At 31.4% G+C, this 15,116-nt stretch overlaps 1 protein-coding gene across 1 annotated transcript in view; it reads right to left on the bottom strand.

Moving 5' to 3' along the window:
* Window positions 1–781: 781 nt before the first annotated feature.
* The window catches only part of LOC137640923 (glutamine-rich protein 2-like), a 48,271-nt gene continuing 33,936 nt past the window's right edge, over window positions 782–15,116 (bottom strand). Inside the window, exons 3-4 of the mRNA XM_068373384.1 lie at window positions 3,538–3,618; window positions 782–2,554 (exon numbers count right to left, since the gene is read on the bottom strand). Of these exons, the coding sequence (XP_068229485.1) occupies window positions 782–2,554; window positions 3,538–3,618 (1,854 nt within the window). The remainder of the gene's footprint in view (window positions 2,555–3,537; window positions 3,619–15,116) is intronic.

Below are 15,116 nucleotides of genomic sequence, written 5' to 3'. Positions count from 1 at the left end.
CGAATTGCTAAAATGATAGTAATTTAAATACCATTTTATCTCTGGCAAATCTCTGATTGCTACCGAGATTTTAGGTATCCATAAAACAGACCAGAAAAATTGGGACAATTTTGATGCTGTTAAAAATATTTGAGATAAAAATTTAATGAATATGAAAAAAAATGGATATTAGAAATGCTAATAAACTTTTGAAGCATCATCAATAATCAGTGTCCTATTTTTCCCTTCCAATGAATTAACATTTTTGTAAAAGGTCTTCCTAAAATTCACGAATTTCCATTGCTTTACGTGGTATTAAATCTGAATCCATTCGTAGATATATTTTTTTTGTAAAGTATATTATATATATTTATTAGCTTAAGGAAATGAATTTAGAGCTAAATACTTATGGCCAAAGATATACATATATTTACATGCAATTTCATTTACAAAGTATTATATATTGAACGGGAAAAGTAATTAGAATATCCAATTGGCTATAATACATGTTTTCTTAGCCTTAGATGACTTCCTACTCCCCATAGCTTAGATTTTTTCTAACCAGGATTCATGACCCAAAATGTACATATAAAACACCTTTCTCATATTACGCAATCAACGCCTACTAATGATAAAAATGGTGAAGTTCAGTAAAGGTTAAATGAAGCATTATTCCTGATGAATTATAAGTTGACATTTTTGGAAATGAATGATGATAGATTTTTTTTTCTGTGTCAGAATTTTACCGCCTTGAATGAAGATATAAAATATTTTTGTGAGCCCATGAGAATTATGAAATAAATCAGACAAAGACGCACAAATCATGTGAAAATGGAGGTTCATGATGCCCGGTTGACTGTGCCCGGCCTTGATGATGCCCGGTTGACTGTGCCCGGCCTTGATGATGCCCGGTTGACTGTGCCCGGCCTTGATGATGCCCGGTTGACTGTGCCCGGCCTTGATGATGCCCGGTTGACTGTGCCCGGCCTTGATGATGCCCGGTTGACTGTGCCCGGCCTTGATGATGCCCGGTTGACTGTGCCCGGCCTTGATGATGCCCGGTTGACTGTGCCCGGCCTTGATGATGCCTGGCCTTAATGATGCCCGGTTGAATGTGCCAGGCCTTGATGATGCCCGGTTGAATGTGCCAGGCCTTGATGATGCCCTGTTGAATGTGCCAGGCCTTGATGATGCCCTGTTGAATGTGCCAGGCCTTGATGATGCCCGGTTGAATGTGACAGGCCTTGATGATGCCCGGTTGAATGTGTCCGGCCTTGATGATGCCCGGTTGAATGTGTCCGGCCTTGATGATGCCCGGTTGAATGTGTCCGGCCTTGATGATGCCCGGTTGAATGTGTCCGGCCTTGATGATGCCCGGTTGAATGTGTCCGGCCTTGATGATGCCCGGTTGAATGTGTCCGGCCTTGATGATGCCCGGTTGAATGTGTCCGGCCTTGATGATGCCCGGTTGAATGTGTCCGGCCTTGATGATGCCCGGTTGAATGTTTCCGGCCTTGATGATGCCCGGTTGAATGTTTCCGGCCTTGATGATGCCCGGTTGAATGTGTCCGGCCTTGATGATGCCCGGTTGAATGTGTCCGGCCTTGATGATGCCCGGTTGAATGTGTCCGGCCTTGATGATGCCCTGTTGAATGTGCCAGGCCTTGATGATGCCCTGTTGAATGTGCCAGGCCTTGATGATGCCCTGTTGAATGTGCCAGGCCTTGATGATGCCCTGTTGAATGTGCCAGGCCTTGATGATGCCCTGTTGAATGTGCCAGGCCTTGATGATGCCCTGTTGAATGTGCCAGGCCTTGATGATGCCCTGTTGAATGTGCCAGGCCTTGATGATGCCCTGTTGAATGTGCCAGGCCTTGATGATGCCCTGTTGAATGTTACAGGCCTTGATGATGCCCTGTTGAATGTTACAGGCCTTGATGATGCCCTGTTGAATGTGCCAGGCCTTGATGATGCCCTGTTGAATGTGCCAGGCCTTGATGATGCCCTGTTGAATGTTACAGGCCTTGATGATGCCCTGTTGAATGTTACAGGCCTTGATGATGCCCTGTTGAATGCTACAGGCCTTGATGATGCCCTGTTGAATGTGCCAGGCCTTGATGATGCCCTGTTGAATGTGCCAGGCCTTGATGATGCCCTGTTGAATGTGCCAGGCCTTGATGATGCCCTGTTGAATGTGCCAGGCCTTGATGATGCCCTGTTGAATGTGCCAGGCCTTGATGATGCCCTGTTGAATGTACCAGGCCTTAATGATCCCCTGTTGAATGTGCCAGGCCTTGATGATGCCCTGTTGAATGTGCCAGGCCTTGATGATGGCCTGTTGAATGTGCCAGGCCTTGATGATGCCCTGTTGAATGTTACAGGCCTTGATGATGCCCTGTTGAATGTTACAGGCCTTGATGATGCCCTGTTGAATGTTACAGGCCTTGATGATGCCCTGTTGAATGTTACAGGCCTTGATGATGCCCTGTTGAATGTTACAGGCCTTGATGATGCCCTGTTGAATGTTACAGGCCTTGATGATGCCCTGTTGAATGTTACAGGCCTTGATGATGCCCTGTTGAATGTGCCAGACCTTGATGATGCCCTGTTCTTGTATATAGCCCCACCCACCTCCTCTTCCATCTTTCTATCATCTGTTTGGGTACTTCCTGCTCAGTAATGGTGTGACAGTGCATTTAATCATTGTGAGATTTTCCAGAATTCCTTCACATTTACAGTAGATTCTTGATGTAGAAATAACATGAGAAAACCTTGAATAATAACATTAGAAAACACCAAACAACAAGCGCCTCTTAATACGTAAGCTTCTCCTCATCAAACATGAGAAAACAACATTAAATACTATTTAAAGTTTTTTTTTTTCCCCCATCCAGCCAAAAGCACTATTCACCTTATGAAACTCTGAGTGACGATATTAACGACTAGACTGCGGAATATAAGCGAAAGGTCAACCAGCCTGAAAAATCTCTTTCGAAAAAATGAAATGATCGGAAACACCATTAATAACTTCAAGCCAAGGTTAAGTCAAATCACAAAACATGTTATCTAATCTGACCTTATAAATTTATCTTCGATTCTCAGATAGAAAAATAGAGTATTTCATCAGACAGAAAAAGATATATTAAACTTCATATACAGAAGCGATTGAAAATTATATTGAATCCCTTGGGCATGTGACATGTGACGGGCAATACGACAAAATATTCATGACTAGACTTATAACCTTTTCATGACAAAGCTGCGGCGGTAAAACTAGGGAATTGAAGTTTATTTTTTTTATAGTCATACATGTTTCTTATCAAATGGTATAGATTTCTCTGAAAGGTAAAACTCACATTCTTCCTTAAAAGTTAAAATTGTGAGCAGAGGTAATAGATTAAACTTGGAGATTATTTTCTTTTTTTATTTCCACCTCATCAGATATAAAACTACAAATATCGTGGGTTGATAAGCATATGAGATTTGTCATGATTGACGGAGGGTTACCATTGGCTAACCCAACCTTTTACTTAAACAGCCTCTAACATTAAAACATACCCAGAAGGCTAAATTCGCTACCTGATATCGACTTTGACAGCCTCTGGCTTTTATATTGATAGCAAAGGATGAAATTGCTACCTGGGTTCATAAAAATGAGAGAAATAGAATTATATATTTCCACTCCTTGACTATATTTGACTTGGAAATAAAAACCTATGGCTTAAAATGTAATTATAATGGCTGTTTTAAAGTTTTATAAATAGCTAAAGAGACTTAAGCTATGTCAAGCAGCTCTTCTAGGAGGATACTTAAAAATCAAACCATTGTTTTCTAGTCTTGGGTAGTACCATAGCCTCTGTATAATGGTCATCCACTGTCCTTGGGGTAGAGTTTTCTTGATTGAGGGTACACTCAGGCACACTTTTTTATCTAGTTCTCTTCCTCTTGTTTTTTGACGTTATAATTGCGCATTACTTCTATTGTGGTTTATTTCCTTATTTACTTTCCTCACTAGGCTATTTTTCCTGTTAGAGCCCTGAGGTTTATAGCATCCTGCTTTTCCTATTAGGTTTGTAGCCTAGCAAGTGGTAATAACCATAATCATATTCATAATCCCACCCATACTTCTTTATATAATAAAAAAAAACATTAAAATGAATGCCATAAAACTAATATAAAGCTTGAAAAAGGGCCAAGCTGATTGTTATAACTGATCGAAAACTATAAAAAGAAAATAAATAAAAACAGATGATTACTGTTATTAAAATTGAAACACTTGAAAGAAAGAATTCCTTTGAACTATCTACCACTTGTAATACTTTGATAACAAATTCCATTTTCTTTCTCTTTGATAAAGAAAGAGAAATTTAGAAATTTTCTTTATATAGGACTTTGAAATGGATGAGTTCCAAGATGTAATAAACTGTAGAATGAATAGAGGGTATGAACTCACAGCTGCTTAAAGACAGAGACACTCACATGCACAAGCAAACAGACAGATATATAGTAACATTCGTACACACATCGGCACACACACATTATATATATATATATATATATATATATACATATATATATATATATATATATATATATATATATATACATACATTTGCATATATATATATATATATATATATATATATATATATATATATATATATATATATATACATACATTTGCATATATATATATATATATATATATATATATACATACATTTGCATATATATATATATATATATATATATATATATACATACATTTGCATATATATATATATATATATATATATATATATACATACATTTGCATATATATATATATATATATATATATATATATATATATATATATATACACATATATATATACACATACATTTACATATATATATATATATATATATATATATATATATATATATATATATATATATATATATATATATATATATATATGTGTGTGTGTGTGTGTGTGCGTGTGCTCATTCATGTTTGCATCTATTCATATATAGATAGATAGAAATTTTAACGGTTACAACAATTTATATTTAATCACATTTACTTAAAGGAAAATATTGATATTAAAAAAATTTATTGTATTACCTTCATTAAAAAAAAGAAAAAAACATTGGCTTTCTGTACTAGAAAATAAACTTTAAAAATTTAAATAAAATCTAACCATAATGTCTTTTACCAAATATAAAAGATATTTTCTCTTCCAATATGTCAGAGAATCTTTCACCAAACCATTATTCTCTGAGGATTTGTGTTTCTTTCCATTTTAGAATGAGCTAGGTTGATTGGTTGCCTGAGGATTGGGAAGATATCAAGATTATGGAGCAATTTCATATCCGTTGGATTTCTCATTCAATTCGTATTTTCTTTTTCATAGGAATTGTAGATCTATTTTTCTAACATTTTATGTTTTGGAGAGATCCAAAATAGTAATAATTCACTGATATTTAAAAGGTAAATAGAATCAAAATTGTGGATCTATTTTTCTAACATTTTATGTTTTGGAGAGATCCAAAATAGTAATAATTCACTGATATTTAAAAGGTAAATAGAGTAAAAATTGTGGATCCATTTTTCTAACATTTTATGTTTTGGAGAGATCCAAAATTGTAATAATTCACTGATATTTAAAAGGAACATAGAATCAAAATTGTGGATCTATTTTTCTAACATTTCATGTTTTGGAGAGATCCAAAATAGTAATAAATCACTGATATTTAAAAGGTACATATAATCAAAATTGTGGATCTATTTTTCTAACATTTTATGTTTAGGACAGATCCAAAATTGTAATAAATCACTGATATTTAAAAGGTACATAAAATCAAAATTGTGGATCTATTTTTCTAACATTTTATGTTTTGTAGAGATCCAAAATAGTAATAATTCACTGATATTTAAAAGGAACATGGAATAAAAATTGTGGATCTATTTTTCTAACATTTTATGTTTTGGAGAGATCCAAAATTGTAATAAATCACTGATATTTAAAAGGAACATAGAATCAAAATTAATTATAAAAGAAAAAATATAAAGTTCAGTTTAAGAAAGCCGTTCATGAAAGGCAGGGGCAAGAGGCAGTGATAATGCCATATAGGGTAACCATATAATATTACAAGAGCTATAGAGAAAATAGCCAAGTGAGGAAATAAAAAGTGAAACGAATAAACTACAAGAAAAGTAAATAACAATGACAATAAAATTTTAATATTTCAATAAAATTTAGAGGTACAGAGAATCCTAATTGTAATTATAAAAGTAGAAAATATATAAAATTTTGTTTACAGTTTTAAAGGCCGTTCATGAATGAGGCTGACCATATTTTATTATTACAAAGGCTCCAATAGGGAAAATAGGAAAGGAAAAAAAATAGGAAACTAATAAACTATAAGGGAAGTAAACAACGCTAACAATAACAATAAAATTATGATAATTTATTGGTATATATAATCCTAATTGTAATTATAAAATAAAACCAAATAAAAAGTTCAGTTTAAAAGTTTAAAAGAAATTCATTAATGGCAGAGGCAAGGGGAAGTAATAATGCTCCTGAGGCTAACCATATATAATTAATGCAACGACTACAATAGGGAAAAATAGCCCAGTGAGGAAATGAAAAGGGAAACGTATAAAATAAAATAAAAATAAAAAAACAATTGATAAAATTGTAATGATTCAATAAAATTCAGAAAAGAACATGAAATCCAATTATTAATTATGATATTAAAGTATATAAAATATAGTTTAAAGGTGTACAGGCCGTTTGCGAATGACAAGAGGCAAGGGGCAGTGATAATGACCTTGAGGCTAAGCATATATTACTATAATTACAAGGTCTCCAACAGGGAAAATAGCCCAGTGAGGAAATGAATATGGGAAACTAATAAACTACCAGAGAAGTAATAATATCAATAACAAAATTGTAATAATTCAGTAAAATTCATAATGGTACATAGAATCCAAATCATAATTATAAATGAAGAAAAAATAAAAAGTTCAGTTTCAAAGTTTAAAAGTAGTTCATTAATGGCAGAGGCAGGGGGCAGTGATAATGTCCTTGAGGCTTGCCATTTATCATCATCATCGTCATCATCATTATTAACAACATTATTAACAATATTATTAACAATATTATTACTATTATTAATATTATTAATATTATTAATAATAATATTAATAATATTAATATTAATATTACTAATATTATTAATAATATTAATAATATTATTAACATTATTATTAATATTATTATTGATATTATTAATAATATTTTTATTATTATTTTAATTATTTTAATTATTATTTTAATTATTATTTTTATTATTTTTATTATTATTATTATTATTATTATTATTACAAGGGCTCCAATAGGGAAAATAGAGTAAGGAAATGAAAAAGGGAAACTGATAAACTACAAGAGAAGTATATAATAACAATAAAATTTTAATAATTCAATAACATTTAGAAAATTACATAGAATCCTAACCGTTATTATAAAAGAAAACTAAATATATAGTTTAGTTTTAAAGGTTTATAGGCCGCTCTTAAATGGCAGAGGGAAGGGGCAGTGATTAACTTCCTAGCTGGCGGGAAAATGCCTTAGAGACAAAGCATATATTACTATTATTTTTACAAGTGCTCCAACAAGGAAAATAGCAAAGCGAAGAAAGGAAAAAAAAAAGGAAACTAATAAACTAAAGGAGAAGAAAACTATAGAGGCTTAAAAAAAAGAAGAAGAAGAAGAAGAAGAAGAAGAAGAAAAAGGAAGAAGAAGAAGAAGAAGGATAGAGAGAGAGAGAGAGAGAGAGAGAGAGAGAGAGAGAGAGAGAGAGAGAGAGAGAGAGAGAAAAGAATAATGTACACTCGGGCAAAAGAACTCTTACTCCAAGACAGTGGAAGACCACGGCACTGAGGCTATGGCACTACCCAAGATTAGAGAACAGTGGTTTGATTTTGGAATGTCATCGTCCTAGAAGAGCTGCTTACTATAAAGGAAAATGTCTTCAATCGTTACTAAGAGGAAAGTAGCCATTGAGCAATTACATATGATCAGCGCCAAAGCTCACTCTTCCCCTAAGCTAGAGCAAGGGGGAGCCAGACAATAGCTGCTGATGATACCGTAGGCAGACCTATAGCTTATATGAATGGCGAGGTTACAGACAAGAATATATTGATCTTGAGCCGGTGTGACGGTCTGAACGATTTCCCGGTCACAGAATTCTCCTGGATAATCTGCGCATGCGCGAACATTACCGTTTGCCAGTGCATATAAGGTTGATGTTTTATTTTCCTGTAATGTTAGCGTGCGCAGCTCAACATTACCGCTTCCCAGTACATACGAGCTTGATGTTTTATTTTCATGCGAGCGAAGCGAGCTAATGGCGGAAAATAACCATTATACAATGTCAGGGAGAATTCTGAGACCGGGGGATCGTTCAGACCGTCACACCGGAATCAAAACCTAGCCAGGCAAATCACCAGGCAAGGACTTTACCAAAAGGCCAAAGCAATACTAAGATATATAGCTATTTATCCTTTGCAGGTTAGACATTATAATGATCAATGCATAAAGTTTCCTTGAAATTAAATAATTTATTCTGAACTAATGTGATAAATTCAGGACAACATACCAACTAAGGTCATTAATGTTTAAGAAACCCTGTGATTACTTTGAGAGTAAGGGGAGAGGCCTCTTTGTTTTATCTTCAAATGAGAATACGTGGTCAACAGCATCTCATTAGCTTTTCTAAAGTAGGCATAACGACAACTAAAAAAAAAAATAACTCATTACTCGTCAACATAACCACAGCCCAATTATCAAAGAGGATTCTTGTCATGTCTGAGCCTCATTTTTAAGTTTTTCTGGTGTATCACTGCTTATCCTAAATTGTTGCCTTTGGCAAGTTTTTATTTTTTTTTTTCCTTCGATTTGGAAAGTCGTAGCTTTCGTTCTGTGGACATTCCTCTTCAGCCGAGGAATAGGTGATGAAGGTGCAGGAATTCTGTTTTGGTAATCTTTGTGATAAGATTGCAATTTCGAACCAAAAGGAAAGATGTTGCTTGGAGATAATTGATTTTCTTTAAGTTACTTGCAATTGTTCTCGTGGGAAAACTACATATTTAAACTATTAATTTGAACATGTTATTTCTTGGTTTAATGAAGGATGATACATTTTTCTTTTTGAAATGTATTAGAAAATATATTTGAAGGTAATATACAATGGTGGAATAAAAAGTATTCAAATTTATAAGGCTAAACTTCCAGATAATTTAACTCTTATGTTCTCAATCTATTATTATGAGTAGCCTGCAATAAAGAATGTGAATAAATAGCACAAGTGAATTGTCAAGGAATAAAACAAAAAATAACCAGTATTGAACAATAAAAAAAACCGTAAAATTAAATCTGTTCTAATTCTTCAGTGGCGCTCTTCATCACACAAGGATTTATAGTGTCGTTTTTTCACTTCAAAAAAGAATTTCACTCGAGTTCTGGCGATGATGCAAGTGAAGGTATGCGAGAGATCTGGAGCTTAAATCATTGAGACCTCAGGAATACCAAAATAAGCAAAAATTCAATGTTCCAGTATTTGCTAGTTTTTCTTCAAACTATTTTCCATTTTTTTTTTCCATTTTGAAATAAACTGTAACTTTGCATATAATTAAAACCCTTTAAATTCATTGCATTCATAGTCAATATCTAATTAATTAATGATTACTTGATAACTGTGTATGATTAAAAAATTCGAATGCATTGCATTTATATTAAAAATTAAATTCTTTGATGCTTATATACTTAATAACTATAGATGATAAAAAATGAAACTTGTTGTATTGAAAATCTTATCAATTTATACTTTTTTACTCAAGTACTGTGGATATTATTATAAAAATCATTCACTATTAAAAACCTAATTAGTTTAAGCTTATTCAATTTATAACTATGGATGTGATAAAACAAATCAAATTCATTGCACTCAAAATCAGATGAATTAATGTTTATTTACTTGAGTTGGCTTACTAAATTTATTACCTCTTTGGTCCCCGAGACATCATCTTACTGTTCATAACTAGATTTTTTTTCTTTTTTTAAAGTTGAGCAATTAAGGTTATACACATCTGATTGACGGAGGGAATCGATGATAGAAGACATCACATTAGTGCAAACGATGATGGAAGGTTATTGCCTCAGAGACGTTGACTGAAAGCACAATGGATCTCTTTAGCATAATTCAATGAAGTTTATGCTGATACCCGTAATGTCTTCATGTGCCAAGTATGTCAAATTCACACCCATTGATTATGTTTCTTCATTTCAAAATGATTTACTTGTTTGTAGCAATTTTCATTTCTTGATATGGAAATTTAATCCAAAATATGAGGCACTGTTTCTTCTAAAATAACATATTCGGTTAGGCAGTGTTTTATTAATCTTAGTTTTTTGCCCCCAATATTTCTGAGAAATTAAATTTTTTATTTTCATTTTATGGTCAGACGAGTAGAAAGTGAAATAGATATTTAAGACTAAATATTTACTAGTATTTAAATTTATAGCTTGCAACTATATTTAATGGTAATAAAAGACTTTTGTAAATAAAAAATGGAAATTAGAGTAAAACTCCTTTCTTATTTATTCCTTATTTTTTTTTTTTTGAAAAACTAAGATACTCCAGATTCAAGCTAAAAATATATGAAGCATTAAAATAGATAAGAAATTGATATTCTGATACTAAACTTTATAGAGAATACTTCCTTCAATTACCAAAAAAGCAAATTCATTCCGTTACTGAGGTTTAGTCAAAAGTTTCCCAAAAAGGATACGAAGTTTCCAGAATTGCAGAAAACACCATCTTACAAAATATCTCAAGGCCAGATTGTTTATTTTTTGTATCATCTACAATAGATACTGCAATATATTTTCTGGTTATATATTCATTATTTTAATTTTTTTTAATGAAATTTGACGTTATATACATTTAACTTTCATCCTAAGCTCATTTCCTTTATCTAAAATCTTGATTGCCCTATTGATAGTTCTTTAATAGTTTTTTACATGGTAAAATTATATTTAAAACTGTTCTGACCTTATACATTATTCACTCATTGCCGATGTAGAACTTTGGATATTTCAAATAAAATATAGGACGTATTATAGTATTTTGATTACCTTTAGATAAGCTTCCCCATCTCATGATACAACTAGCAACTGACACTCCATCTAAAAAGATACACCAAGCTAACAAAATTAAATATATATATAGATATGTAATACGTTTGAGAAAACTGTTTATTCGTGTGTAAGTTTCTTAAAAATGTAGGCTGTCTCTATCGGGGCGTAGATTTTTATGATTGCGTGCAAAATAACCACGTACCTTAGAGGAGCTGGTGGAGTTCAGAGAGAATATCTAATGTTTTGCTCCATGTTTCAAAGATACTTTTCAATATACAATCCTTGACAATATCTAAACTTTTAAATGTTATGCTGTATTGGCTATCATATACCATGAAATTCCCCTAAAAAATTCCCAGGGATATATATCTACAATGCTTCAATTTCTATTAGCATTTGAATGACATTATTAAAGCTAGGATATTTACCAAGACATTAAGATAACTTAATCACTCTACAAACTCATCGTGTATTCATACAGACTAAAATTAAAGTATGAAAAGAAATAAAAAAAAATCTTCTATGACAGTTGAAAGTCGTACTAAAGAGAATATAGTTTTAATTATGTATATTCGTATTTACATAATTATGAATTGAGCATGTTTGAGTATTCTAGTATTGCTATACAAGTAGTGTGTGTGCGTGTGTAAATGTAAATAAATACATACATACATACATACATACATACATACATACATACATACATACATACATACATACATACATATATATACAAACCTATACATATAAATACATATTTATTAATAGATTAAATCTTTGTAGATGATAGTTTCTCAGAGGATATATGAAAGGTAAAAAATAATTCCATGTGTTTTTATTAAATAAAAGTTACTACTAATGACAGAGCAATTAATTCTTGCGACCTTTCATAAAACGAAAGAAAACTTAAAGTCCCCCCAGACAAGCGTTCTCCTAATTTCAAAGCACGAACTGAGACCCCTTAGAGTTTCCCTTAGGTGTGCATGCATGGTCAAGAGTTTCTCATTACGTTTCCCCAAGTCCCAGACGTCCTTTGTAAGTGGTCACACCTGGAACCGAGGTGCCTTGTTATAAGCCGAAGTGAGGTGAGCTCGCTTACCTGGAGGCAATAGTCACCACTCGTTAAATGTGGTATTCTAGATTAGGTTCTTGAATATTTAATGATGAGGTTCATTACCTCTGCCAACGGAGTTGGAAGGAGGTTATGTTTTCACCACTGTCTGTGTGTATGTGTGTTTGTTTGTAAATAGCTTCCTGGCCACAAAATTAATCTAAGAACTCTTGCAGGGATTAACTACTATAATATGCTGGAAGTGATTAAATTTTAGAAGGTCTAGGTCAAAGGTCGAGGTCACGGTCAAGCAAAATGTTCAATTCATGTAACCAGCCGTGAGTTAGACATCGTGGTCATGGAGACTTTTAAACTTGGTTCATATTTCAGTATATGAAAAATCACGTCAATTCATAAATGTTAAGGTTGAAGGTCAAGGTCTAGTCAAAAGTTATGGTGAATCAAAAGGTCAAATTCCGATTCCCCAACCATACAGCCACAATTTTAATTGTAAATTAATAAAACTTGCAGGGATTTTAATATTGTGCAAAGAGCTGTAAATGGTTAGATTTTAGAAGGTCAAAGGTCAAGGTTTGCACACTACGAGTGATTCAGTCTAGTTAGTATCTTCTTTTCAGGTTTATGACTTCAAGGAATAATATCTTACTTTTTAGTGTGAATCTTTTCTAAGATCAGGATTAACAAATGGTGGAATTAATACTTATTGCATTTCTATTTAAAGGCTATTTCATAAATATATAACTTATAAATATTCCTTTGATTCCAATGCTTGGAAAGTAATCTTGATGGAAGAGCTATTACTAAATATGTACGAAGTATATTTGAACAGACAAACAGGGTTACACTTACATTATATATATATATATATATATATATGTATATATATATATATATATATATATATATATATATATATATATATATATATATATATATAAACCCATTTATCTATATATCTATATTTATATATCTATATCTATATCTATATCTATCTATATCTATATCTATATCTATCTATATCTATATATGTTTATCAATATCCATATATATCTATATATATCAATATCCATATATATCTATCTATATCTATATCTATATTTTTATCTATATCTATATATCTACATATCTATATAGACATATATACACATATATACATACATACATATACATACATATATATACATATACATATACATATACATCATATATATACATATACATATACATATACATACATATATATATACATATACATATACATCATATATATACATATACATATACATCATATATATACATATACATATACATATACATACATATATATACATATACATATACATATACATACATATATATACATATACATATACATATACATACATATATATACATATACATATACATATACATATACATATACATACATATATATATATATATATATATATATATATATATATATATATATATACATATATATATATATAATATATATATATATATCACAAATTATATACACGAGAGAGAGAGAGAGAGAGAGAGAGAGAGAGAGAGAGAGAGAGAGAGAGAGAGAGAGAGATTTCATGAATTTGAGGAAGCAATACTAAAACGTATATATAAAATTAACCAAAAGAAAGGGGATGCAAAGAAACATTTTCAGGTACCAATTACTTTTACATCATTTCATATAATTTCAAAATTATTAATGTCTGCCTTCATGTATAGAGGTTGTTTTTATTTTAAATTTAAAGTTTTTTTTTCCAGCTGCTTGTAATATGGTTTATTTTTTCTTACGCCAATAATCCATAAGAATACATATATTAAGATAAAGGTTATACATTTAGCTAAAAATTTACAACAAATATACAAAAAGTAGGTCTATACTCCTGCAAGAATATATATAAAGAAATCATTAGTCTACAATGAAGTTTCACAATTTTCTATCATGCAGGCTATGTAATGGGACAATATTTTTGAGTAATTTTGTAAAAAAAAAAAAAAAAAAAGTCAGTGTCAGCGTCAAAACATAGTAAGGGATCAAATTAATCTAGTTATACAATCTTATTGTGAAAATACCATAAAATTTTCCACGGAACCCTGTCAAATCCAGTTATGAATATGAGGGCCGAAAATAAAAATATTCTGTTGAGGGCGATCACTAGATATTTTTGGGTACCCATCGCTATATTGTGGAGTATCATAGCCAGTAAAAGAAAGTAATTTGAAATAAGCATACGTGTATACATACTGTATACCAAGGCACTTCCCCCAATTTTGGCGGGTAGCCGACATCAACAAATGGAGAAAAAGAAAAAAAAAAGTGGGACCTCTACTCTCTACGTTCCTCCCAGCTTAATTGAAATAAGCATAATAGGAAAAATGAAAAAGCAAAACGAAGGTTAAAACAAAAATAAATATGCTAAATTAAAATTTTTATAGCAAATAAGTATACTTTTCATAATAGATTAATTCTATTATCTTTAGAATCTTATAAGTAGGTTTCCAAACAGCATTATAATAAATCGAATCCTGTTAAAATGTAAGATTTTATTAAGTTTGTTCACCTGTTTGATTAACATCGGGTCTATTGTTCTTCAAACATTTGTATAAAAAAAATATTTTGTGTTAAAAAAATGAAACATTTAAATTCTATTAATGCTAAATATATATGTACTTATGCAATCTTTGCACGATATATAATATGCTAATTTTGTCTATTAAACATTTCTCTAATGAACTAAACTGAGCATACTTAAAAAAAAATAAAATAAAATAAAATAAAAAAATTCACGGGATCAATCCTTCCATATTCAATATACATTATTTTACTAATGAATAATTGTAACTGCCAAAGGTTATATAATTTAGACT

This window comes from Palaemon carinicauda, chromosome 1 (genome assembly GCF_036898095.1).
Source record: "Palaemon carinicauda isolate YSFRI2023 chromosome 1, ASM3689809v2, whole genome shotgun sequence".
NCBI lineage: Eukaryota > Metazoa > Arthropoda > Malacostraca > Decapoda > Palaemonidae > Palaemon > Palaemon carinicauda.
The sequence above is the reverse complement of the archived record's forward strand: the minus strand, read 5'-3'. Positions and strand labels throughout refer to the sequence as shown.